This window comes from Sander vitreus, chromosome 13 (assembly GCF_031162955.1).
Source record: "Sander vitreus isolate 19-12246 chromosome 13, sanVit1, whole genome shotgun sequence".
In the NCBI taxonomy this organism is placed as follows: domain Eukaryota; kingdom Metazoa; phylum Chordata; class Actinopteri; order Perciformes; family Percidae; genus Sander; species Sander vitreus.
Window position 1 is genome coordinate 14,381,916 of NC_135867.1, and position 27,711 is coordinate 14,409,626.

General features: G+C 39.6%; 1 protein-coding gene across 3 annotated transcripts; it reads right to left on the reverse strand.

Annotated features, from left to right (window-relative positions):
• Positions 1 to 5,013: 5,013 nt before the first annotated feature.
• LOC144527373 (periostin-like) lies at positions 5,014 to 27,711 on the reverse strand. Of its 3 annotated transcripts, none has more exons than XM_078265324.1 (23): positions 27,464 to 27,711; positions 26,581 to 26,679; positions 21,297 to 21,361; positions 21,016 to 21,173; positions 20,779 to 20,943; positions 20,509 to 20,655; positions 18,958 to 19,099; positions 15,802 to 16,014; positions 15,558 to 15,692; positions 15,229 to 15,374; positions 14,555 to 14,691; positions 13,747 to 13,877; positions 12,554 to 12,684; positions 11,424 to 11,526; positions 11,260 to 11,327; positions 11,109 to 11,154; positions 10,984 to 11,019; positions 9,056 to 9,436; positions 8,894 to 8,923; positions 6,556 to 6,600; positions 6,234 to 6,320; positions 6,083 to 6,118; positions 5,014 to 5,796 (listed from the first exon to the last, which is right to left on the reverse strand). In XM_078265324.1, the coding sequence occupies exons 1-23, from the start codon at positions 27,580 to 27,582 to the stop codon at positions 5,744 to 5,746; spliced, it is 2,673 nt and encodes an 890-aa protein (XP_078121450.1). In that variant the 5' UTR covers positions 27,583 to 27,711; the 3' UTR covers positions 5,014 to 5,743. The 3 variants fall into 3 exon arrangements, with proteins under 3 accessions (XP_078121450.1, XP_078121449.1, XP_078121451.1); XM_078265323.1 differs by having other exon boundaries at positions 15,229 to 15,377; XM_078265325.1 differs by lacking the exon at positions 6,556 to 6,600 and having other exon boundaries at positions 15,229 to 15,377.

Consider the following 27,711-nt stretch of genomic DNA (forward strand, 5'->3'; position numbering starts at 1 on the left):
CGTTTATTATTGCATAAATCTGTGGAGGATTGTGAGTTCATACTTGGCAAACTGTGGTTTCTGGAATAAGATGACATGATCTGAATCACATCCATGATTCTGGATCAAATGTGTCTTTGTGAGTTTTATCCAGCAGTTTTATTTATTTGATTGCTCATGGCAGAGTGAAACAATGGGGGCATTATGTCAACACTGCAGTGTTCACGAGGAACCATCGATTTCAACACTAGTCTCCTGAATAGAGAATTGAGATACTGTTCATCAATGTGGTATTACTTAAAACATGCTGGGTTGTTTCTGTAATGATAAGTGAAGCCTGATACTTGTAACCCAATGTTTAGCTAATAACCATCTTTTGTATGATATAAAATAAATAGTTGACACATTTTATTAAAAGATGTGAATATGGACAAAGAGTTAAGGTCAAAAACCCCATTCTACTTTAGACATGTCAGGTGGACTCACACAAGCAGGACATATTTCTGGACTCATGACATTAATTAATGACAGCCATGAAGTGATACCAACATTAATAGATGAAAGTATATATTTTTAGATACGTATAGCTCAACTCTTTGACATCAAAGAATCGTTACAGTTTTTTCTTCGATTACTTAAGCACTATTTTGAAAACAAGGACCGTTTTTTTAAAACACTACATACAATCAGCACAGCCACACACACAATTAGCAGAACACCCTGTTCAAAATGAAACACTCTTGCAAAAAACTATACACTAATTTATAAAAAAAAAACATATTTTGTTACCATATGAAACGCACACGTTTCATATGCCTTAATTCTGTTTCAACCAGTTACCCACTGCTGTTGCTAACCTAAAACATTTTTAGCAATCCTACTTCTCAGTGATTAGAGTACTGTAAATGAAGTACACAGAGAAAGTGCAAATATACAATAAGTTCACCAAACACTACACAAGACCAATGCTGCAGACTGAGGAAAATATAATTTATTTCTCTCCATGTACCCAAATCAGTCAACATGTCAACATGGAGAATCACATGTCCCAGTTTTCATGTTACTACAGTAGTGTGCATAACACTGTTAGCTCAGCAAACAACAGACAAACATAAAATACTGTATCCAGTACAGGTTACAATTACAGTAAAACAAAAACAAAAAAGATCTAAAAAACAAACTGAAAATACAGTACAGAAAATACTACACTTACCTGCTGAATATTTATAGTGCCTAAACCTAATTGGTGTGTCTACAATTACTGTAAGCAATCATGTGTTTACGCACCTGATGGCTGTGTTTCACAAGTTGGCTCATAGGTGTGGCAATTTGACAGTCAGTGCTTTGGAATTCCAAGGAAGTGACATCATGATATACTTCTGTGTAACAAGTGTGTTTAGTGTTTAGCAAATCACTGTGTGTATTGTTTTGCAAAAAAGTGTGAGGCTGACATTGTGCTTATATTGGTGCACATCTGGGCCAATGTTTTGCTCCTTGAGTGTAAGGTTTTTGCCCTTTTGCATCGTCAGCTGTGAGACAGGTGTGTGTCTTTTCAAATCATGTCCAATCAATTAGATTTACCACAGGTGGACTCCAATCAAAGTGTGGAACAAGAGAAATGCGAGGCACCTGAGCTAAACTTCAAGTGTCATAACAAAGGGTCTGAATACTTTCCGGTTTTTCTTTTTAATACATTTGCAAATAAATAATCTAAAATCATGTTTTCGCTTTTTTTTTTTTTTTATTAAAAAAAGAATTTAGCATAAGGCTGCACCACGACATGTGAATCAAGTGAAGAGGTCTGAATGAACAGTATATAGTACCTCCAATTTAAACATGAGATAAGTTGTTATTGTGTTACTGTTATACTAATTATTCTACTGCTAGTCACACCTACTATGACTACTACCACTAATAGGTACTGACAGTAAAAGCATCACTATAACAAGTACATTTGGAGATTAAATGGAGAATGCTAATTTGCATTATTAGGGGACAATAGATAAATTAAGACTAGCTCAAACCAGAATTTTATCCTGGTGATTAACTCAAATAATGCACCTGCCAAGACAAAATCAACAGGTTGTAAGTTGGAAAACGGATGGAAAAAAATGCATAGCTCTGAGCTATACCTCTGTGCTGCATGAGCACACCTAGTAAGCTAACATGTTATCATGACCTCTTTTCGTCACCTTTTTATCGGCACTCTGTTACGTTAAGCCAGCAATCCTTGTGCAACCTTTAACTCCCCTCTGCTGCAGTCAACTCCCCTCGGCTGCTGCTGCCATGGATCATTTTAATGATGTTGCAACAGAGCTACACTACAGAGTACTAGTTCATAATTTATTGCTCACGGTCCCATGTTCATTTTCTTCTCAGAAGGAAAATATTACATGATAAACCGCAGGAATATATGAGTTGCACATGAGATGCAGACTTGATATTACTGGTAAATGTGCTAAAGTAATTCCTCAAATCTCAGTTTTTTGTTTACAATGTTAATGAACATATTCTCACCATGCAGATAACTTTTGATCAGGAGATGCAAAAGACAAATGTGTGCAAAATGAATTGCTTTTTAGGAACTCCTTTTAACACTTTTGCAAGATGAAGTTCATAAGATTTGTGTGGCAGATAAACCATGTGAGGTAGCGTCCCAAAGCCAATGACAGATTTGCAAGTGTAAATGCCCAAGAGAAATAACTTGCTCTTCTCTGCTTGACACTTCCTCTTGTTGTAAATACATGATAATATTCTCGAAGGTGTGTTCGTGTACTAGAGGGAATCAGTGTCGATTTTTAGTAGCAACTATAGGTAAATTGTAATGAAGTGATTAAGAAATAGGAATGAACACAAATATACTGTTGAAAGTGTTTTGGGCAGGTAGGTTTTTGTGTCTCAATAACTCATAACATGGTATGACCTTGAGTGTTGTGTATGTTCACCTAGCCTGTTGCACATATGATCAAAAAACATGTAATGACTTTAAACGGTGGCCTTAAAGGAGAATTCCGGCCAATTTTTATGTTAATCTTGATCGCTATAGCTACGCGAGTACTTTCAATAGAAAAAAAACCCGACCCGAATCAGTGCAGGCAACACGGAGAAGCTGCAGCTACATGTACAAGCGTCCCCTGAGCTAAAACGGCAGTTGTCGGGGCAAGTTTTAGAGTGCCTTTGTGTCTCTTAACAGACACAAAATGCAACTAATATGTCTGTGCCACATGAACAGGGCCCTTACGTGTCAACAAGATCCTCAGTTGTCAACTCAGACATTGTTTAAATTCACTTACCCTGGTCCCTGTCTCGTTCCTGCCGGTAGCTAGCTTGCCCTGCTAGCTGATAGCCGTTAGCTGCTAGCTGCCCTCCGGTGAGTGTATTCAGACAGGCTTTTGTGATAATCATCCCAATAACAATCCACGGAACAGCGGTGGTGTTCCGTGGTCCAGAGGACAGGTCATGTCACGTCTTGAAGTGTATTCCCCCCTTGGAGCAGCAAGTTCATCTGCCTGTTGCCCCTCTGTCTGTCTTGTTCTTTCCAACTCTTGTGAGGCTAGTTCTTCGTCTGTATACTCGGGTTTGAATAAATAAGGACGACCATCAAACTCAAAAGGCTCTTCCGTGTGTTGTATATCTGCTATGTTCTCCATAGTTACGTTACTCCAAGCTTCTTCCCTTGTAAACAACTCCGCTCTTCACTCTTCACACACTACTGTTTACCTTTTCCTGCTACAACTGAATTCCCAGGAGACGATGCTACAGCTAAGCTTCAGTAACGCTATTAGTGTGCAAGCCACAGACATTGTTTATCCCGTTTCCATGTAGTTACATAGTCACTGATATGGTCATAACCACTACAGTGCTCAATTACCTATTTTGAGGGGAAAATAATCTAAACTTTTCGCTGCGAAGGCATGACCTGTCCTATGCAGGACATCCACCAGACCACCGCCGCTCGGTGGATTGTTATTGGGATGATTATGACAGAAGCCTGGCTGAATACACTCACCGGAGGGCAGCTAGCAGCCAACAGCTACTACTGCACCACTGTTTTTTTTAGGGGGAATAAACTTCAAGATGTGATATGACCTGTCCTCTGGAGGACATAGCCACACCACCGCCGCTCCGTGGATTGTTATTGGGATGATTATCACAGAAGCCTGTCTGAATACACTCACCGGACGTCAGCTAGCAGCTAACGGCTATCAGCTAGCAGGGCAAGCTAGCCAACGGCAGGATCGAGACAGGGACCAGGGTAGGTGAATTTAAACAATGTCTGAGTTGAAAATGCATCTTGTTGACGCGTAAGGGCCCTGTTCATGTGGCACAGACATATTAATTGTATTTTGTGTCTGGTAAGAGGCACAAAGGCACTCTAAAACTTGCCCCGACCACTGCCGTTTTAGCTCAGGGGACGCTTGTAGTACGTAGCTGCAGCTTCTCCGTGTTACCTGCACTGATTCGGGTCGGGTTTTTTTCTATCGAAAGTACTCGCGTAGCTATAGCGCTCAAGATTAACGTAAAAATTGGACGGAGTTTAGGTAATTTAGGAATTTAAGTAAACAATATATGCGTAAACATTATATCATGTGAGAGAATTATGTAATGCAAGAGATACAAAATATATTAAATATGAAAATTATTTTGAAAAGGTATGAAACTTGTGAACTTATGACTCATAAACTTAGACATAAAATAATTTTATAAAGAAATTGTGGACAAAAAATACAGTATTCTTTTATGTTTAATGGAACTTCGGTTTAGGATCATATGGGAATAAAAAATATGGGTTTGTCTGTAGCATGTGCCAAACCCATTACATTTTTGAGCGAATCCAAATCATGTATTTTTCACTTTTGTCAACATTGAGAGATAGGGCATTTGTGCTGCATTCATGTGGTGTTGGAATAATCAGTTTGCAACTGGGAAAATGTCAATTTCAATAGTGTTGAGGCAGGTAGCAATATGGAAAGGTAACATTACTGTAATGAAGATTAGATCTGTTTGGACAATGGACACAAATAAAAATTAGTATTCTGAAGTCACTATGCACATTTTATTTACCACTTTTTTTTTTTTTAGGTTAAAACAAATATAAGATTGTGAAGCATAGTTGTAAAAGGACATACACATGTCTGACTCACATTCAACAGCATTACACATTTAGGTTTTTCGAATAAAAACAATCACAGAAGCTGAAAAGAATTACTGAAAACTGTATAAAAATGAATTGTATTTTTTAATATCCATGTGGTAAATTACAGAGATTCAATACAGCATCTAATGGCAGCAAAATACCGTTTCATTTATCATATTCATTCAAATGCATCCATTGTACAGAATGCGAGCACCATAAAAAGCATAAAAAAATTGTCCCAAGCCATCCGTTTACAAAGTGACATGATTAAAAAAAAAGCTAACTTTTTTTTTTTTAAATCTCTCAGTGGTAGAAAAAATTTTACTTTACACACCATCTACCCCATGGCAAAAGTCCATATTTCCCTTGCATACGTACATTACTTACTGGAAGGTATTCTAATTTCATTGCTTTGCTATTACGCATCATGCCTATCACATACAGTATGGTCCAGATGGAATAGTAAACAATCATTCTTACTGGTGGTTTAGACAAAGAAATAGCTAGATTGATTTGATCTGTCCCTATTGGTCCACAGTTTTTCAATCCTCCAGCGCTCGTCCAGGAGCACTGGAGATGCATTCAGTCTCTGCGGTGAGCCCAAAGGTGTTTTTATCTCTATTGGATTCACTCCCTTGGCTTGTAAGGACGCCTGCCCAGCCTTCTCCTCCTCATCCCAGCTGTAAAAGAGAAGGCAGAGTTAATGGAGGGAATCAAAAGTGTGAATGAAGATAAGGACAAAAGGTAACATGTCAAGGTGGAAAGATATGAGACATGAAGAATAGGTGGAAGGACTTAAAGGTATATAATGGAACAGAAAAAAGTGAAAAGAGTAAAATAAAAATTGGTGGTTAGAGACTTTTTCTATGAATATTTTCATATGAGGCTGTGTTTTTTGACAGACTCTTTTTAGTCCAATCCAACATTGGTGCTGACAAATGTGTCCTCAACCAACTATGCTTTTACCTGGAGTTTTCCTTGCAGCAGCAAATCTACCTCCCTCTGTAAAACAAAGAGACAACACAGGTAATCGCTGCATGTGGGTACACACACACACACACACACACACACCACACACACCACACACACACACAGATCTGCAGTTATGCGTATTCACCTTGAATGAGTTTGGTAATTCGCTCTGATTCCTCATCGATCAGATTTGGGTCGCCGTGGATGGTGGTGATCTTAGAGAAGTCTGGGCCTGAACGTTCAAAACAAACCCATTAGATCCAAAATGCTGAACAATTTGTCTCTCACATACAAAATCAAGTATGAAGTTACATTACTTAAAAAAATGCATTTCATTCTCTTTTACACCTTAAAGTAACCACTTATCTTCAATGCAGATTTGTAAACATGATTACTTCAAGTAGAAAAGGACAAAACATTTTAAAGAAACCTGTTTTGTATGAAGAGTTTGTGCAAGAAGACCCTACCCTCAATGATAAAAGGCTCGTTCGCCGTGGTGTGTCTGGCTCCACCTTCAGACCGGCAGCGGAGAAGGGTGTTTAAAGTCATTTAACGACTTAGCAACTGTACTGACTGACAGACGGACAGACTGACAGGCACATACATCCCGTAAAACACCTCCTCCGCCACCGCCAACACAAAGTCGAGCACAGTTGTGCAGTATGAACACATACACACACTCACAGGGTGCAAAGTACATGTGTGCAGGGGGGCGCTCAGCTCAGAAAAAGAGAGGAAATGATTTGCCCGCAAACTAAGCTGCAAGACACCAGTGAAGCAGTTGTAGGTGAAACCAGCCTAAAGCTCACCTGCACCCATACAAGGCAATTGCCCAGTGGTCCGAGTTGGGCACCCTAAAATTACACATCATAATTTGCACACTGTACACTGCTCACACATACACATCACATCTGAATTAGACAGAGAATGGGTAATAGGATGGGATTCTTGCATGAGAGACAAGAACACTGACGAAAAGATGAAATCAGATGGATAAGTGATAAGATGGACATCCAAATAATGGTGCACAATGGCCTTATCTTTATGTCATGATGTGAGCCTAACCAGAAGATGGTCTGTCAAAATGAACTTCCTTCCTCTGTGGCATCATTACTGAGCCAATACAAACATCATAAACCAGAATGAGCTTGTGATGTTTTGAATGGTGGCTGGCCAAAGCTTGTCATAATATACTGTACAATCCTATAGAACACATTAAACAAAGTGTTCTCTGTGTAAAACATGTCTGGCTGTCCATTATTGGAGAATGTTATTACAGAGGATTTGTGATGCTCCCCTCAACATTGCAGCAGCCAGTAAAGCAACATAACTGCACCAGCTATTAACGTTTTTCTGTCTGGCCTACTTCATTCTCCTACTTCAAAATATACCTAGGTAGGACTGTTTGGAATAAGAAAATGGAGCAGTTAGTGTAATCATAATTAAAGGACAATTCCGGCGCAAAACGAACCTAGGGGTTAGTAACGGATGTGTAACCACTCTGTCGTTCTCTGGGACATGTTTTCATGCTAATTGATTGTGTTTGTAGCTTGAACGAAACTAGCACGGACCGCTGGTTAGCTTACAACTCTAGTATTCGGGGCACAAATCGCTATTTATACCACTAAAAAGGCTCAAAATATCACCAAACTTCAACGGTAGCGTAGTGAGGGTCCCTACATGTTAACCGAAGCATTGAGAACTTTGTATGTACTTTGTAGAACGACAGAGTGGGTACACATCCGTTATTAACCCCTAGGTTCGTTTTGCGCCGGAATTGTCCTTTAACTGTTTTTCTTCAGGATGATTTAAAATACTGGGAGTTACATTGTTACATTGTTTGTGGTCCTTTGGATTTACCTGGATAGATGAATAGATCCAGTCTAAGGGTCCAGTTGCCAATACAAGGTCTGCTTGGGTAAATCTGACATTGCTCATCTTCATTAGCAGCCAATGGGGAGGTGATTATACAATCCTACATTTATTTAGTTGTGTCTTTGTTGATTAATATTGCAGCCATATAAGCAGCTTCACATTTGTGGCATGATGCCACTGGCAGACAGGTGAATATAAATAGTTCTTACTGGCTTTTAGCCACTGCCTTTAGTGGATGTCCTTTTTGTTTGCTGCAAACTAGCTACTGTAATAGTGAAACTTGGGGAGAAAATGACACCAGAAATATCAACCAGTTTAAAGTAATAGATTCTAATTTGTTTTAATCAGGTCATATGTATAATTCTGAATGCTGATCAAGAACTTGAGAAACTGAAAAGACAAGCTCAAGCAGCAACAGAAACTTTGGCTCTTAGCACTTAGCCAACCACAGCGGAGCAGGACTTAACCACATGGGTGTTTGGTTTGTCTTTAATCCACCAGAGGTAAGCCAAACTGCTAGCCTTAAAAATAAAGAAATAGCTGGAAAACAAGATTGTCAGCCAAAACAATGCTTGTGACTTTGAGATAAATGATTATTCAACGAATAGCGTAGCTTTTACAGTCTAACATTTATACATTTGAAAAATGGTTATGATTTCCAAATAAATGTATCTACAAAGCATCCATTAATGACACAAACATGTGCTTTTAAGGCTAAGATAATGTACACCATGAAAATAATGTGTCTGATGACTCAATTGATGATCACCAAGAAAACGTGAAATTCACATTAGATTATGATGCTCAGTTAAAAGTGGTCAACAGGACTGTGGATGCATTTGTTAAAAGAGCTGTTATAAGATGCATGAGAGTTCTTAGATCTACACGATCATGCTCTTCAAGGGAGGGAATGTGTTAAGAGAAACTGACCTGTGTTTCCATCTGCATCAGGATCTCCACCTGCGTTAAATAAAACATGTTGTGTCATCAAATCTATCGGACCTTTTGTAATGTTCACATTAGATTATCTAACGTATCATTTGCTCTCAAAATATGAATGGTTTGAACGTTCTTAAACGTTGAGGAACTTACCCTCAATAACTCTTGTAACCTTGATATTGGTAGACTGTCCATCAATGACCCTGGTTACCGTAGTGAGTGAAGGCTCCCCCTCGATGACTCTGGTTACTTTTGTGAGGGAAGGGTCTCCCTCGATGACTCTGGTTACTTTTGTGAAGGAAGGATCTCCCTCGATGACCCTGGTTACCTTGGTGATCACAGGCTCCCCCTTGACAACCACCTTAGTGACTACTGGTTCTGTCTCGATGACTCTTGTGACCTTGGTAATGGTAGGCTGTCCTTCAATGACCCTGGTTACCGTGGTGAGTGAAGGCTCCCCATCGATGACTCTGGTCACCTTGGTGACAGATGGGTCTCCCCCAATGACTCTGGTCACCTTTGTTACATCAGGGACTGCAGAGAGGGAGAGGTAAGATTAAGAATGATAGAAATATTATCTTTTGAACACTCCCACATTTTCTATATTATGAGCAAAGGAGGCTGTAGGTGCAGTATGTAAAGCATGCAGAACAAAATGGTCTGATGTGTGTTAGATATTAGATTGCATCACTTTATTAACTACTTCTCTTACGCTCCATGGTCAAGTAAGCTGCTCCCGATGGACAGATTTTATTTTCTGCTCTCCTTGTTGAGTTTGAAGCATCACGTTACAGACATGTTTATATTGTATCTAACATTTACAAGTTTTGGTATTTAAAGAAATCTTGTCTACTGATTTGAAAATTATTCAAAAGGATAATCCTTTCCCATTTGGGGCCAGATATTTCTGTAAAATCCTACAACTCCTCTTTTTTATATTTTCTTCTTCTGAGCGATGATTGTTTACTGTAATGTGAGTCTTCGTATGAGCTATAAAGAGATGAAAGCTAGCAGATGTGTGCTTGTATCAGAGGCTTTTTAATATTTGGCCTGAGGACCCTTAATACGTGGCCTAGTCCAGTAATCAGAACCAGACTCATGTCTGTCTTTCAAACAAAGTACTGTAATTAAGAGATTTGGGTTATTTATGCTTAATATCGTTTATACTCCTACAAGGATACATGATACAGATAAGAGTTAATTCCATCTTTTATCTGAACTGTAAATATAATATAATAATGTCATTTATAATTATGTGTGTATGTGTGTGTGTGCATGTGTATGTACAAAGTGAGAGTGTGTATTCTGCATGGTTTTACGACAACTTAAAGCAGTTTATCATTATCATTTTTATAATTTCTTTAAGTCCTGTACGGATCAAAACTACAACCTCTTGGAATTTAAATTAGTGCCATTTATATTTAAACTTCTTAATATGCAGTATATCAATATGAGGAATAGTTTGTTTGCTTTACCAAGATGAGTCACTCATCCTATTTAAGAAGAAAACAAAATTGAATAAGCCTTGAACAAAATTGTGGAAAATAGAAATTGTACATAAGTACGACATTTGTATTTCCATAATTTAATTGCATAAAATTGTAACCCCTAAAAATGAAACCGCCCCAGAGGTCCAAACCTTCACCAGCTCTACAATCTGTGTAATTGGGCCAATTACCTTTGAAGAATCGGACTTCATCTCTCCTATGTTACCCAACACATGAAGACATGCTCCCATCTTTGTAATAGTACACTGGACTCAGCCCAACTGAATGGACAACATCCAAGAGTCCTCCATGGTCCCTGTTATGCTTTGGCAGCCTAATTACCTCATCCCTAAAGGAACTGATTAAACACGCCAAGAGGTCCAAGTGGACTTATAGCAATAGTGAGAGTGGATAATCAGAGGAACAACAAAGAGAGCCATGGAAGAGGCCAGAATGGAGCAATGACATGCATGTAATATGCAAGAAGGATTTCACTTTAAGAACAGATGCTCATTTTTGAACAAAGGACATTAATTGGTTTTAAAGGCAGTCATGCATTTTATAATCACCACTTTACCAAAAATAGTGTCTTACCTGTTTCAACATAATGTGTAGTTGTGATGGTCCTCTCTGTGAAGTAACATAAGTAGTTTTAAGTTGTTGCAGATGCAATAATATTCACCCGTCATGCAGTAACAATGGTGTTAAAAAAAACTTACTAATGAAGGTGAGTGGGATCTCAGCATAAGAAAATCCAGAAACAAACTAATGAACAAAAAGCATAAAAGAATGGAAGTTATAAGACACGCAGGATAATAGAAAAATCCTCTGTGATCTATATTCAGACACGTGCATTTTTGCTTTCTCTACCTTTATCTGGATGTACTTAATCAGCTTCTTCAGGAGGACCAGGAGATCCTGGCGGCCCACAGGAAGGTCTGTAAGGAATAAACATCATCAAAAGAACATAAGATAATGCATCCCAGCACAGAGTGCACATTGCATGATTGTATAATAATGTCTGCTGTTCTCACCCGCAGGATAGAGAACATTCTTAACCACATGGATTACACCGTTTGTTGCCATCAGGTCACTGTCCGGCACATCCACAGAGTTGACATGAATGGAGTTGTTTACCTGGGAAAAAAAACGTATTTTTAAAGCGTATCAATAAACACATTCTTATTTTGTGAGCTACGTCCATTACTGTCGAAATAATATATACCGTACTGAGACCATTTTGAAATTGTTTGACATAAGAGGTTTTATTATGAATCCAAGGCAGTGTGCTCTGTAGTTGGAAGGGACAGCTAAGAATTCAATTCCTGCAATCTAAGGTGGAGGTGACTAAAGGTGGGCATGCTGAGCCAGTAAGGGAAAGGGTTTCCCTTCTCCTCTGCCTACAAGCTCCCCCTCTCACCCACTGAACTGAGCCACATCAGTCAAGTTTAAAAAAACCTAATGCTTCCCTGAATCATTGTCCATAGCTGATAACCTGATCAGCACAATAGGAGAGAGACGGAGGGCAAAATTGAGGTAATGGATGAAATGATGATAAAGCTGTCATGAAGACTGACGAGCAAGAGCAAGCAGACAGAGAAAAATGGCAGGTGGAGGGCATCAGATGGGAGGTGGGGAATGGCGGGTGAATACCGAGAGTGGGCGTTTTTTGGAAATGACAGGAAGCTTATTCCTTCTGTTCCTTCCATTCCTACTTTTCTGCTTATTACTTCTGGCCTTACTCCAGATATATCAAGCTTTGAAGATATAGCACTGGCTCTTTGATGCTATTGTTTAAATGAGAACATGGGGAAAGATTGGGTTTAAGTCTCACAATGGAGGCTTTGAAGAAGGACAAAATAATGTGTGTTAATGTCATTTAAAGCTTGATTACATAATACAAATATGCTCTTAAAGGAAGAATAAGCCCTTGGATATGATCTCCTCTGCTTCTTTCCCAGAGTGTATTTTTTAATCAAACATGGGCAGGAGTTGAAATCTGGCTGCCAGTCAACTAGTTTGTAGAGTATAATCATGGTTGCACATCTTACTCAAAAAGCAACATTTTATGTGTCGAATTTCACATGCTGAAATAGGTATTTTCTAATGGGTTGTTTGATTGTTGACACAGATGTACACTCAAATGATGGCTGATTATACATACAGAAATAACTTGCAGGTTGTTGCCCTGGAGGGTTTTGAGCAAGTTGGTAACTCCTCCCTCTAATCCACCATTGATGAAGATGCCATTACTAAAGTGGTACAGCAGAATGATCCTTAAAGCATTCAGATCACCTGTCAATGACAACACGAGGTAAACATGATTTACTTCCTGTACAGGACAACTAGCATTCTTTTTCTCTCCTCACCCTGCATTATATAACTTTAAATCAGAACAAAACTAGCTTAAAGGAGAATTCCGGTCGATTCCAACACATAGCTCTGTTGTTTGTAAATTTGGAGTGCTGTCAGTAGCGAGAAAAACGAAAACAATCGGTGCTGCCTACACCGTGTTATCCTCCTGCAAGGATTAGCACCCAACAGGCTTAAACAGGGCAAGTTTTAAACTTGTTTTTAGCCTCTTAACATGTTCAAAATGTCATTAAAAGTGTCTAGACCCGGGGAAGTGATTCCTTCTGAGTGAACACAGTGAATGTGACTGCAGTAGATGTGAAAGAAATGCATAAAAGTTGTGCTAATTCAGCTCTGTTTAGTTCCGGTGTTGATACTGCAAGGAGTGCTTCGGGACCGTCTATAAACTACAACACCGAAAAGAGATGCAAACATATTTTCAAAAATAGGCATATCCTTATTTTTTAAAAGTAAGTGCTGTAGTACAACTAACAGGAGGCAAGTTATAATTGAGGTAAGTTTGGAGACACTACCTTATTTAATCATTAAATTAATAGCCTACATATTTTTGTTGTATCTCTTTTGTTGTAGTTTGTAGACGGTCCCTAAGCACTCTAAACTGCCGTCTCAACACCGGAACTAAACAGAGCTGAATAAGCAGAACTGTCATGCATTTCTTTCACATCTCCTGCAGTCAGTTTCACTGTGTTCACTCAGAAGGAATCACTTCACATGGGTAGGCACCTTTAATGACATTTTGAACATGTTAAGAGGCTAAAAACAAGTTTAAAATTTGCCCTGTTTAAGCCTGTTGGGTGCTAACGCTAGCAGGAGGATAACACGGTGTAGGCAGCGCTGATTGTTTTAGTTTTTCTTGCTACTGACAGCACTCCAAATTTACAAACAACAGAACTACGTGTTGAAATCGACCGGAATTCTCCTTTAACAGCAATCACCAATGCATGAAAGGATGTGGATGTGCGTTCATTTCAGTGGAGTACTCACTTTTGAGCAGAGCCAAGTCCTCTCTACTGAGGTCACTAAAGGCATTATCAGTTGGTGCAAAGATGGTGTAGGAGCCTTCCTGCTTCAGCAGATTAGTCAGACCTGCTGTCTCCATTAGCGACAGGAAAATCCTACATTTATAAAACAAAAAAAGTAAAGAAGAGAGTCATCAATTTACACAATCAGCATATAGTACAGTACTGTAGGAGTGAAAAGAAGCTTAAACTTAAGAGCAATATGCATTTTGGATCAATGGAAATGATAATATTGATGTTTTTTACGACATTTAATTCAAAAAGACAGAAATAAGAAATAATAAAAATACATTTTGAGGCAGTTATGTTGTCATTTTCTGTTTTTCATCATGGTAAACTACTGTGTTTCAGACTGCACAAATGTCAGCCAGTCAAGACATCAACTTCTCCACCAGGAGAAGAACAGCTCCGGCTATAATGGCATAATGAGTTCTGTGCTGTAAGGAGACGATATGTCACGTTTGCACCAAAAACCGGAGTGTGTTGCTCATTTTAGACAGGAGGATTGTGGCTTTAGGGATTGTAATATGATGGACTTCGGGTTGGAATTTGAGTGAGACTTGTGTGGTCCCATTAACTCACACATCTGCTGCCTCAGTTATTCATCATCAGACTCAACTGGTGCCAATATCTGTCACAGAGCCAAAGAAAATGGTATGGTTTGCAAATTCTATTGTCAGGAAACCAAATGTATTAAAAACAACAAATAAAAAATGATTACATCCAACCTGATTAGTATTAACAAGTACAGTAAAAAATAAGACAGTTCTTACTTAAACCGTCCATCAGCAATCAGGAGCTCGTAGATCGTTTTCTCGGCCGGTTTGATGATGGACTTCATAACATGGAGGGCACTTTTGCTTCCTTCTTTACTGCCACGCACCATACATGCATTTTCTATGCACACGGCCTAACAAAGAAAGAACATTCAGAGAGCAGGTTTACAGGTCTAAAAGTCCCTGTACAAATCTGGTAACTATTAAGGTCAGGGGAGGGAGCTGTCACACTGCACTGTTTGATTGCAATCAATCAAAAAGATACAATACAAAAGTTTCTGTGAGGAAATTTAACCCAGCTGTTTCTAATATCTGAACCAGCAGAGCAGAAACACACTTCATCTGCTAGAGCTTGACTTATTAGCTGTTTTATTACATTTGCTTAAAGTTGAAAGACAGCAAAATCATGTTAACACTTGGTAAGGGGCACAGTAATGGCTTTCAGATTTCCAATATGGAGGCAAACACTCTCCATTGTCTTTCCGTCACTTTTTATTTATCTTATTTTCCTGTTCCTTAATGACTCTGGTTGACTCTCTAATGCAACAATTCACACACAAACACACACACACACACACACACACACACACACACACACACACACACACACACACACACACACACACACACACACACACACACACACACACAGAGGAACACAGAGTTCTCACAGTGCGGTAAATGAAGACTCGGAGCAGTTTTCCAGCCAGTGTTTCCAGCAGCTGTCCATTGTAGAGCTCACTCAGTGTAACTTTCAGCTTCAAGATATGGTTTTCCAAAATGTATCTCAGCAGGCTCTGGTCTGTTGACATCACCTCTTCTGACAAACACACAGAACAGTTACAGATTTAAAATTAAACATTTCCTTCTGTGTGTGCTTTAAAAAATCTTAGTAGTGAAAAGTATAAAATGAGTTAGCATATTTTTGATCTGTGAAAGACAACATAAGACTTTTCTTTTACATCCTTGCTCAAGGTCAATTCTCTTAATCTCAACTCACTAGTGAAGGCAGTGTTGACGGGAGCAAGGAGTGTGTACTCTGTTTTCGGACCCATGGCAGCGGCTAAGCCCAATTCGGACACCATGTCAGTGAACGTGCTCTGGGAGTCTCCCATTAGCTCCATCCCGTCCTTGGCTGATATGAATCACATAAACATAACTTGTTAATGATCATATTTTACCAAATGATTTCAACAAATGTTAGAATTTGCTGAGGGAGAAGTTGGATTCATCATGTGTTTCACCTGAGTCAGGGATGAGCACCCGGTCAATTAAGTGGATGACGCCATTAGTGGTGACAATGTCCTTCTTCAGCACCATCTTGATTCCATTGACCGTCAAACTATCGCCATCACAGCCCATCTCTATGGTGCTGCCCTCTGCGGTCTCATACACTGACCCTGCCATGATTGCTTCAGAACACTGGACACTTTTTAACAGGTGGTAGTTCACCAGGGCTGAGTAGGTGGGATGAAGTGGGAGAAAGATAGAGTTGGCAAACACACACAGCCGTTGATCAGATTGCACACTTTAATATACTTTGTGGGTTGCCTGTAAATATTTTTGTACTCTGGTTACACAATCTGATGTTTATAGTGACAATCATTACTTATGCACAAGGACACACATATTCTTTCAACTCTTTTAGACATATTTAGGAACTTCTGTCAACATTAAGATATGTGATTACACCTCTGACTGAGTCCAACTGTCAAACTTAGCCAGCAAAACTGGCTTGCTAAAGCAATGCAATGACAACATGAAAAACCCTGCCAAACCCACAATAATTCAAATGCAATCAGTGTCGCACTGCCAGCCAAACTACTCTTTGGCTCAAACCTTCCCTTGAAAAAACAAGGCACAAGGCTTCATATCATCTTTACTTTGGAGGCTTCCATGGTTGGTCAGGAAAGCCTGTTTGCCAAGTATCTGAGAATTTATCTGAGGTTGTATTGCGTCCCCAGAGGGAGCCACTCACTGAGGACAGCGCAAACTGGCTTCATGCTAATAGACGATCCTGGCATGCCAGTGACTCAGCAAATAGACAGATAAGCTGCCACTGTGGAGACATGAGTTTGCCGGTTTCATTGTGTGGTTTGTCGACATGCTTGTGTGTGTGAGTGTGTGTCTACTCATTTGCTTCTGATAATTTGATGGTTATCTAGGTGTAGACATGCTTTTGGGAGGAATTTGCAGAATGGGTTTGGAAGATGGTTTCAGTAGTTTAGTTTTGAAATAAACTGTCAACATGATTAAAGTTTACTTCAGGTCAAATGAATGTTACACGTTAAATGATCAACAACAACCAGAATAAGAGTCTTCAGCCATGCTAGTGGCTCTGTGATGCTGTACTGATTTGAGGGGGGATGAGGGGGGACGCCATCCCCCTTCTTAAAAAGGTGACCAAAATGCCCCCTTGTTAACCTGCCACCCCCCACTAAATACAAAGTACAGCTGATGCTAGTGAGAATATCATTAGTGTTACGAGTATTTAGTCTTAAAGCTACATTGTGTAAGAATTTCTCCCATCTAGTGGTGTCATTGTCATTGTATATGACCAACTGAATATTATTTTCTAGCCCCTCCCATTCCGATCGCATTTTAACTCCTACGGTGGCCGTATTATTCCAAGAAGTACGACTTTGTCCGTGAGTGTTCCTTCCAGTGTAATAATAGTTTTACGTTTTCGTTATTTTGTTACCATTTTATTGCTAACATCAGCTATAAGGTTCCTAAACGAATGCAAGCTAATATTAGTTAAGTATCAGCGTGATCCTCCATCTTCAACAGGCTTTCAAGTCTGCCGGCAGTCGCGAGTAATCTCCCCTTTGAGTGTAAAAGCGCGAAAGGCAGAGGTATGTCCCTCTTTGGCTAATGTATTTTAAAGATGGAGGCGCAACATGGCAGAATACATACGAGCAAGTCTGAATGATTCTGAATGGCAGATGCTACGCTTACGAGAATACTTTGATTAGTTGGTGGAAGTAATTACACATGAATGAGCACATATTTGTGAAAGAACAAAGTTTTTTTTTTTAGGGTTGTCAAAATAACGCGTTAAAAAAAATAACGCAGATTAATTCATTCCATATTGATGTTTGACCCGGAGCCGTTCTAGCCACCATTGGACTGTAAAATGAAGGAGGGAGACGAGAATGTGCTGCCTGGATCATTAATTGGAACATTTACTTGTAAAAATCTTCTTCCTGCCAACCCTGGCTACCGAAATCTGGTGCCACTGATATGTCTGCGCTTCTCTCTGATGCTCTGAAACAGACAATACAGGCAACACAAACCCCGCTGCACGTGACGCTAGTTAACACTATACTCGACAGCAGCTAACGTTAGCCTACCGCTAGCTAGTAGCTGGATTAAACACAGTTAACATGCTGACGCTAAACGGTGTAAAGTTTGACTGTGTTTTACTGTAGAGGATTCAACACCGGTATGTAACAATCTGCAGCTGCCGTCGGAGAAACAACACAGACGGTGCGTTCAATTAAACTGGTAAACTACAGCCTCGTGGTGCATTTGAAGTTATTGTAAATGTCCTTTTCCCATCTGGTTGTTGTTTTTGTCGTTCAACAGCAATTTACTAGTGAAATAAGTTATTGTTATTGTTATACATTATTATTAAATCATTTCATTTTGACCATATGGCCTTAGCAATAAACAAGCCATTCTTTAATGTCACCGACTGTTATTTAGTACCCTTTTTTTTTCTTTTCTTTTTTTACTTTCTTAAAAAATCGGTTCAGGCACCGTTAATTATATATGCGATTAATTAATCACAGAGTATGTAATTAATTAGATTACATTTTTTAATCGATTGACAGCCCTAGTTTTTTTGCTAAGAATCAACTCAAAACATTACACAATGGAGCTTTAAACTAATTTAAATTTTAACCTAATGATGGCACTACATGAAAAGTCAGGGGATCTCCAAAGTGATTTCAAATAATCCTGAAGGGGACATAAATGTCTGCACCAAATTTCATGGTAGTCCATCCAATACTTGCGCTAGGGGATCCCCAAACCATGAATGTCTGTACAAAACCTTGTGCCAATCTATCTGGTTGATGTTGAGATATTTGACTGGATAAGTGTAAACTCTGATATACTGCTGGTGCTAGAGGAAAGATCACTGAAGTCAGTAGGAATTTATTCTCTGGGGACCATGAAAGTCTGCACTAGATGTTATGGCAATCCATCCAACCGTTGAAATATGCCATTCCGAACCAAAGTGGTGAACAGACCGCCTGACCAGCTGACGTTGGCTACAGCACGGCAACAGCAGAAATATTTAAGTGCTCTAGACCTCTGCACACCAAAATCAATCAAAGCACAGTATGTATGTAAGTAGTTTATGTCATCATTAGTGTATCACATGTACAATGTACCTGCAGTAACATCCTTGTCTCCCATGATACGCTCCATGTAACCTGGGCTCAATTTGTCAAAGGCTTCATCAGTGGGAGCAAACAGAGTATAGTGGCCAGGCTCGTCCAGCTTGTCCATCAGACCAGATGCCAACGCCGCCGCCTGGGTAACAAGAACAAGTAAACACAGTGGCCCTCATTTATGAAACGTGCGTACGACCAAAAACAGGCGTAGGACGGGCGTACGCTGATTTCTACACAAAGAAAGGGATTTATCAATTTGAACGTGAGCGTAGGCTGCGATAAAATCTCACGTCTGGTCTGAACTCGTGTACGCAAGTTTTCGAGTCAGTGTGGACTTGCGGTGCAGCATATAAAAAGTTTAACAGGAGAAGAAGAAGTCATCAGTTGATCACTTATCAGCAATGGCAGATCTGGCTCTTTTAAAAGACCTCTATTCGCCGGGCTACACGAGTGAGACAGGATATTATTCCTCGCATTTAAAAGGTATAGTGTTATGTTTGGCAATAATACTCAATACAGGAAACATAACGATGCACAACATTTTTATTTATTCTTCAGGTTTTCGTTTCTCTTTTAAAGTGTCGTTAATGGCCACAAGTGAACGATTTATTTCTGCCATTGGCCGAGTTATTTCGGCTTGTTTTTCCAGCCCCTCTGCTGTCAGGAGACAGGGTCGGGGTGGTGGTCCAGCACCGGGGCAGAGGACACGTGCTCTCTCTCACAGCCTTTGCCTGGCTCTGACTCATGAAAAAAACACAAGTAAAATAAAAGACACTGCATAAACTCCGCAACTGTGTGTTTATTTAAATATAGGTAAACCATGTAAGCCTAAGAGATTGCAATATAAGCCTGTATATTACTATTAGGACTATAGCATATATATGTCAAGGATGTATAAATTAAATAAACTTCAGCTGGAGTCCGATTTACCACGGCAACACTGTTCACTGCATCAGTGATCTCTTTCCATTCCGCATTCTTTCTACAGCCTTTAATAACATAATATAATAAGTTTTCAGGCTGCCAAATCTACAAACATAAGTGCAAATGAACTTGAGATATCAGGGTTTCAATCTCCACCTCTGAAAAGTGCCACTTCTTAGCCGGATTACGTCTCGCCATGTCGTAAATTGTAGGGGCGAGGCCTCAAAACTGAGAATATATTGGGGCGTGATATTTAAATTACGATCGTTTCCAGCCGCTGCAGTTATCAATGTACGACCATTCTTATGCTCTGATTGGTGTGATACGAACGTTTCATAAATCACACGTGAAGCCTGTCGTAAAAGGATTTCTGCGCTCATATCTGCGCTGGTTTCTACGTTAGGTTGATAAATGTGTGTTTCACATGTAACATTTTGTCATACCAAGAGATACTAAACTGGTTCAAACATTTTGCTCGCAGCATTGAGTTTCTAATTGATACCGTTTTTAAATCAGTTTTATCCGGGGGGTTTTACACACAAATTCCACTCCAAGCACATTGCTCAAATGTAATCTTGACTTTGTAACTTATTTTCAGCTTAGAGTGCTGCTTATTTTACATACTTTGAAGGAGGAGAGCTCATCGGTGACATCCAGGACATCCTTGATGTTGTTGGCCACACCTCTGATGACCCGATCAATGACATGCACCACACCATTTGTGGCCACCTGATTACCATGGATGATCCTGGCACAATTTACTGTTACAATCTTCAAAGAGAGGAAATGTTTTATTAAGCCACCAGCATCATTGGGGTCAGAAGTCCTGTATAGACATCATTCAATCGTGTATTCATGTGATCTAATGCATTTCAACGCGGTGCATAAACTGACCCCATTTGAGTAGTGGTTGATGTAGATCCCCAGGTCGTTGTACATGGAAGTGACAGTCATGTCATTCTTCATGTCTTTGGTCAAAAGACGGCGGTTCACCATGTGGAAATGAAGAGCGTTGTACAGCTCGATGTTCACGTTGCTCACCAGTGCAGACCGTACATCCTGGGGAAATCACAACGTCAGTCAAGAGTGAGTCATTATTTTATTTTTGAATTCCCTACTACTTCTACTTACAGATTCCACCTGCTCCCAGGCTTCATTGCTAGGTGCAAACATGGTGAAGGAGCCTTTGCCTTCAATTTCCTCTCTCAGCTTGGATATGTCAGAATATTGCTGAGTGGTTGTAGCCTTTACGAGTCCCAGCGTACCATAGACATGGTCAATGGGAGCCACTGGGGGGAAAGCAAAGAATTTGTTCCTGCTCAGAAACAGACTAGTCTATAGTACGAGTGAATTGAAATTTTGAATTGGGAAGAAAAGAAGACCAGAAAGGGGCTGTGGTGAGAGCCACATACCTGCAGGGCATCCTCTCATGCCCTCCAGCTTAATGTACCCAGGACAGCATTCATATAGGACCAAGCTTCCAAAGAAAAAGCACAAATATGTTAGACCTGTGATACAGTAAATTAGCTGATCTTGAAAAAAATAAATTAAGGAATTCAGCCACAGAATAAACAAAAATTGTTTGTATGGTGTCAGAGGGGGTACATTATAATTATAAATAAAATAAAACCAAGCAAGATGCAATGTGAATGTGAATTCAAGTTGAGGAAACAAAAGAAGCCAGATTAACAAAGCAGAATTGACATCAAAGAGGGAGAGAAAGATGAGTCTGGATTGAGAATGGTGAAGACATTTCAGACAGGAGCGCAAGGCTGCACAAAAACATACGTGTAAAGGATTATTTCTACAGGCATAGTCTCAGAAACATAAGGGAAGCTACCACATTCCTATGGAAATTAGAGCTTTGCAGAATAATTGATATTCATCTAGATAATGTAAGTATGTTAACATGAAAGCCAGACAGCGGTGCCGGCCGCCCCCTAGACTTTTTCTTGACCATTAATCTAATTTTCAAGGAAGTCTCCAAGTAAAACAAAATCTTGACTTACAGTTGACTTCTTGTGACCATGTGATTGATTTAGATTGTGGATGGAAGGAGCAGCTAATGAACATTTGGGAAAACAGAGCTCAAAGAAGTAAAAACATCCTGGCAGGAAGCTGGGAGGACCTGAGCTGACCCATGCTCCTCAATTGGTTCTATGGTTCACAATGTTCGCAATGTTATGAATGACAGAATGAGGTGTAATTTAATTTACAGTGTGAGCCACAAGTGAGTATTCTATAAAATTCAGGTTTAATGGAGGAATAAATCATGTTTTACAAGTAGAGTTTTGCTGAAAATGAACCATAGACGGTAATCAAACATTCAGACATTTTATTGGGATTTATCCCAAGCTAACACAAATCTTCCAAGATGCAAACAAACTAATAGTGAGTCAACATTGGACACTGAACAATGATCCACCACAGAAACAGCCATGTAGTTCCTGAATCCTGGAATAAGTTTAATTAGGGTTTAACCCGAAGGACTTAATGGATTCCAGTTGGAGCTTTCTGTGTGTTTGAGGCTGTGTTAGGTTTGGAGCAGTGATTTAAAGTTTCATGCCTTCTGTTTTCCCATAGAAATACTATGTTTCTATATGAACTTTGTGTTTTCTCTGCAGGGTTCATGTCCAAAACAAGTACTGTAAGTGTTTTCTTTCCTTTCAGAAATGAACAGTAGTGATATATTATGCAAGAGCAAATGAACCCCCTTATAGCCACACACACACACACACACACACACACACACACACACACACACACACACACACACACACACACAAGCAGCATCACTCACTTTCTCCCTTAACTCCCTAAAATGACTCACATGTTTTGGCAAACCGCTCTAATCTACTTTAATCAGCATTCGTGTGTCTAATGTGTGTTTATACTTAACACACACATATGTATATATATACATATGTATTTGACATTCTATGTCAAATATTGTTTGCGTTGACACTAATTGTTATAATGCAAAATACATAAATATCCATGCACAGCTGGCTGTTGGGAAGGTATGAAGTCAGTGTTCCCCGGCTGTGCTCTGACAGGATAATGGATGCAGTATAGACCAGAGAGGGATAACTAGCCAGCGCGCTGCAAACCAGGCCTCTGGCAGTGTCACTGCATGAACCAGTTCAATGTGGCTTCCAGATGAGGAGATGTGGCACAGGGCATAAACACACACACACACACACACACACACACACACACACACACACAAACACACACACACACACACACACACACACACAAACACTAGGTGGGGTTGTCTGTTGTCTGTTATGTAAGTAACAATTACAGTAACAATGTCTCTTGTGTCCCAGTGCTTTTTCTTTCCTTTAGTGCCAATGGCTTTCTAAATATTGTGCAAACGTTTTCCTTTTTTATATGTGGGAATGCACTTTACCACTTTTCCCACATTATAATGGTTTAACCAAAAATTAAGCACATATCCGGTGCTCACTGCATATTGTGTTGCCACCTTCAGCACATCACTTATCGCTTCCACCTGAACCTCCAGCAACGCACTTCAAGAGTTCTTTGTGGAAATGAAGGCATTAAGAAATCTCTATGGTATCACTCAACTCCAGAGTAGAGACTTAGAGCAACACATTGCAGGTTGAACTCACAACAACATTATTTTTTTTCTTGTAATAGTGGTTTCTCAGAGATTTAGCCCAGGTATTACCTCAACTGCTACACCCGCAAGACTTGTTTAAACACCAGCTTGTTTGCACAGCAGCCTGCAGTGTACGCTAGAAGGTCCAGATAGGCATACTGTAGACTCAAACACCCTTTCCTAATCTTTCATCAACACCAAATCCAACTCAGACATAATCACATCTGGGTGGATTTCCTCCACTGCTGCTGAACAATGTACTCACTGTGACAACAGACAGAAGGAGAGAGAAAAGCTAATTTTTTCTGACATGGCTTAGGTTCTTTGTCTGTTTTCTTCATAATGTTATTTTACTCATTGGATCTGTGTATACTGTAATTCATGGTTGATATGGTGCCATAAATGTTTCAGTCTCAATTTGCTAAAAGTCAAAACAGTGAAATGTAGAGGAATTCATGTTTCTTAACAATTAAGCTGTGTGTGTGTGTTTGTTTCTGAAGGCAGACATTATTTAACATGATAACTAACATTAGTCAGTTTTATTTAAACTGTACATAATACACTTCTTTATACTTGTTTTAACTACTTTATACAGACTAGGACAGACAAAAACAATTAAACTAGGGCTGTCAGCGTTAACACGTTAATCGCGACACGATTAAGGGCCGACGCAATGCGACTCATTTCTTTTAATCGCATTAATCGCATGCCGGCATTTATTAATTTATTTTACACTTCACTCGGCTTTGCGTCGTGCCTAACAGGCTACTATTTTTACCCTTTGTAGCACCGTTACTTACCATCAAGCTGCCACTTCCTTGCAACACACCCTGCTGCTACAGGCTGCAGGCATGATGGAGAAAGACAGCAGCAATGAAATCCTGAATGGCGCTTTTTATTTTCCAAAACTCCCGGACGGCTCGTAGACAAGTCGAAAGCCATATGCACATTGTGTAAAGCCGAATTAAAATATCACAGAAGCACGTCAAGCTTGAGCTACCACCTACGGAGCTAAGTATAGTAGTACAGTTATTAACGTTGATGCTACCCGCTAGCATGCTACCCACTCAGGCAAAGCACTATTTCAGAGAATGCTACTTGCCGACCTGTAGATGAAACCAAATCCCAAAAAATTACTACAGCTCTTGCGAAACGGGCGGCAACTAACTGCAGACCTGTCAGCATCGTAGAGGACTCGGGTCTTAAAGACGTACTACGGTTGGCATGTTCTGACCTGTCTCGTTGTCGTCGAGGGGGACAGTAGTTTTCACGGATACACAGCCTGTACCACACGGAGAAAGCAGCCCAACTGGAACTGCTGCAAAGTGCTGCAAACGCTGTCTCATTAACCGGTGATCACTGGATGTCAGTGAGTAATCAACATTATTTAGGAGTTACTAAACACTATATTGACTCTAGTAAGGATAGGGATTTTTAGTTTTTTAGTTAGGTAATTGTGCAATAATGACAGATTCACACATTTTTCTTTTGTTTACAGTAAATAAATAATTACAAATATTAAAATCAAGTTCATAAAGTATCTTTCTTTGCATTCATTTGATTCCCAATCAAGATACACTGGTAAAAATTGCTTTCGATTGTTGATATGTACTTAAAAACTGTTCTGAAATGCAAAATAATAGAATTTTAATCATGTGATAAAATATGCGATTAATTGCGATTAACTGTAGAAATTCAACGATTAATCGCGATTAAATTTTTTTTATCGTTTGACAGCCCTAAATTAAACGTGTTTGGTACCTTAAAAAAACCTTCTTTACCTTCCTGCTATGTTCCCTTGTGTTATATGTGTGTGTGTGTGTGTGTGCACAGCTCCAGTCGAGCCTTACACGCCATCAAAACATCAGCGGCTATATTTCATATTTTCATTTATTTTTTACTCTAATAATTACTCACAAGAAAATATTACACTCAATTCATCAAGAACATGCCCACAGATGTTAAATGTCTTGCAGAAGTTCAAATATATATCATTCATGCACTGTACTCTTCTGCTGGTAGCACAATTTTGCCTTAATGCTATCTTTATATTTGGCATTTTTCAACCAGCAAAAAAAAATATGAATTCTGAAACAGCTGCAGTCCCGCAGTGAGACAGAAAACTCTCCACTTAAACTAAAATGACCTTAGCACAGAAAAGTGCTTAACTGCACTTAAGTGCAGGCTAATTTGCCTTTAGAATAAAAAGTTTCAAAAGTCAGTATGAGACACATACACACTCTTTTGCATGCACACACATACAGCACAAATTGAAAAATCAAAAATTACACACTACCCATGGCAAGAATCCAAATCTAGTGAAACTAGAGCTGCCATACATCCTCCGTTTTGCCCAACTGCACACACACACACACACACACACACACACACACACACACACACACACACACACACACACACACACACACACCTGAAACGTGTCGGAGGGATATCATTCACTGTTGAGCAGCGTTTACACCATCAACAGGCCCACAATAGAGCAAACACGGGCTGCACAGCATGCCCAGACTTGAGAGGAAGGGAGGGGTGGATGAAGACAAAAACGGATACTGGATATGATGCATAAGAAATAATATGCTGCACTTTGGGTCTTCTCTCTTTCCATGTTTATGAAATCCCTAAAATCCTAAAAAGATATCTTAAAAATGTTTGAAATTTAAATATTCAATCATCATTATCATGGACCCTGTATCTTTTTTATCAAGATTCAGCGAAGAAAGTGAGACAGCTACGTGTTAAGAAGGAAAGAGCCTGAGGGATCAGGCAACTCATACAGAGCTGACCTCTGCTGCTAATAAACAAAGGGGCCAACAAGTGATGAGGTGGGCGCAGGATGAAATCCATAAGTACCGAAACGTTTACAGGTACCTCAAGTACAGATGCTTATCTGAAATACTCCTGTCTATGTGCAGGATGTGTGGAAGCAGGGAGTGGTTTGCACTTTGGGTAAGGTCATTTGGGTTCTGTGCAAATAATAGGCAAATAAAAAAAGATAAAATAAAAACATGTAGCAATAAGATCCATTCAATCTTTTGGTCAAGACTTACGTTTTTTTTCCACAGATGGAGCCTTTGTACCAGTTCCTACATGTGCTGAAGTATTTCTTTTGAGTCCCCTGGACCTGCTGCAGAGCGCACACATTGGGTCTGTAAGAGAAGGGAGGGGAGGAGGAGGAGGATGTGTGATGAGGGAGAAGCAGGATTTTGAAAGGAAAAGGTGAGGCAGGGAGTGTGAGGGTGGAAGAGGAGAAAGACAGGTAAAGTAAAGAAGGAAGAACGATTAGAAAATGTAATTTATACATGCCAAAGCTTATGTAAAATGCTTCTTAACGATGAATGCTTTCACTGTGTTTAAGGAAACTACTAATATTTAATATACTTTAAATGCTTATTTAATCTTCTCATTAGAAGGTAATTTCAGAAAGCTAGTGAAAGCCCTTTAAAAAGATACTTCCTTTAACTTAAATGACAAATTCTAACTCAGAATCAATTTCTGACAGCATATTGGGAAAATTATTTACAGCAAAAGAGTGAATGAATGTGAGAGACGATATTGAACTTTCCATTATGGCTTGAATCAATATTTTCATCAATGTGGCTGACCTGTTTCTCAAATCATGATCGAGTGCTCTTTGTGATTCAAACCACCTTAAGCCATAGCACGGATTTACAACCTAACATTTATAGCACTTTATATTGATACATAGATGTGGTCAGCGTGTTACTAAATGTGCAATTTTCATAAATTACATCTGCAGACAAATGTTTACAAACATGTTGATCAGGGTTGTTAAAATAGCCATGTATCTTCTATATAAGAAACTGAAAACAGCTGCTACATTGTTCTCTTAGTTTGGCATGTGTCACCTCACTTTTCTTTCCCCTTACACAATCTCTCTATCCCTGCCTCCCCCACATCCCATGTCCTTACCCTTCTTTCCTGGCCCGTATGCGACTGTGGGTGACTATCTTGTCATAAGCTGAAGAATCCACACTCCCTAGAGAGCAGAGTGCCACCAGCACTGAGGTCACCACTAGCAGCTGATGCATCCTAGGGAGGTTAACAGTCCTCAATACTGTAAGGTCACAAACACACACACTCCTCTTGTCTTTTAAACACACGCACACACACACACACTGCACCCCTCAAAAAAAATACACAGGAGATATGGAAGTGTG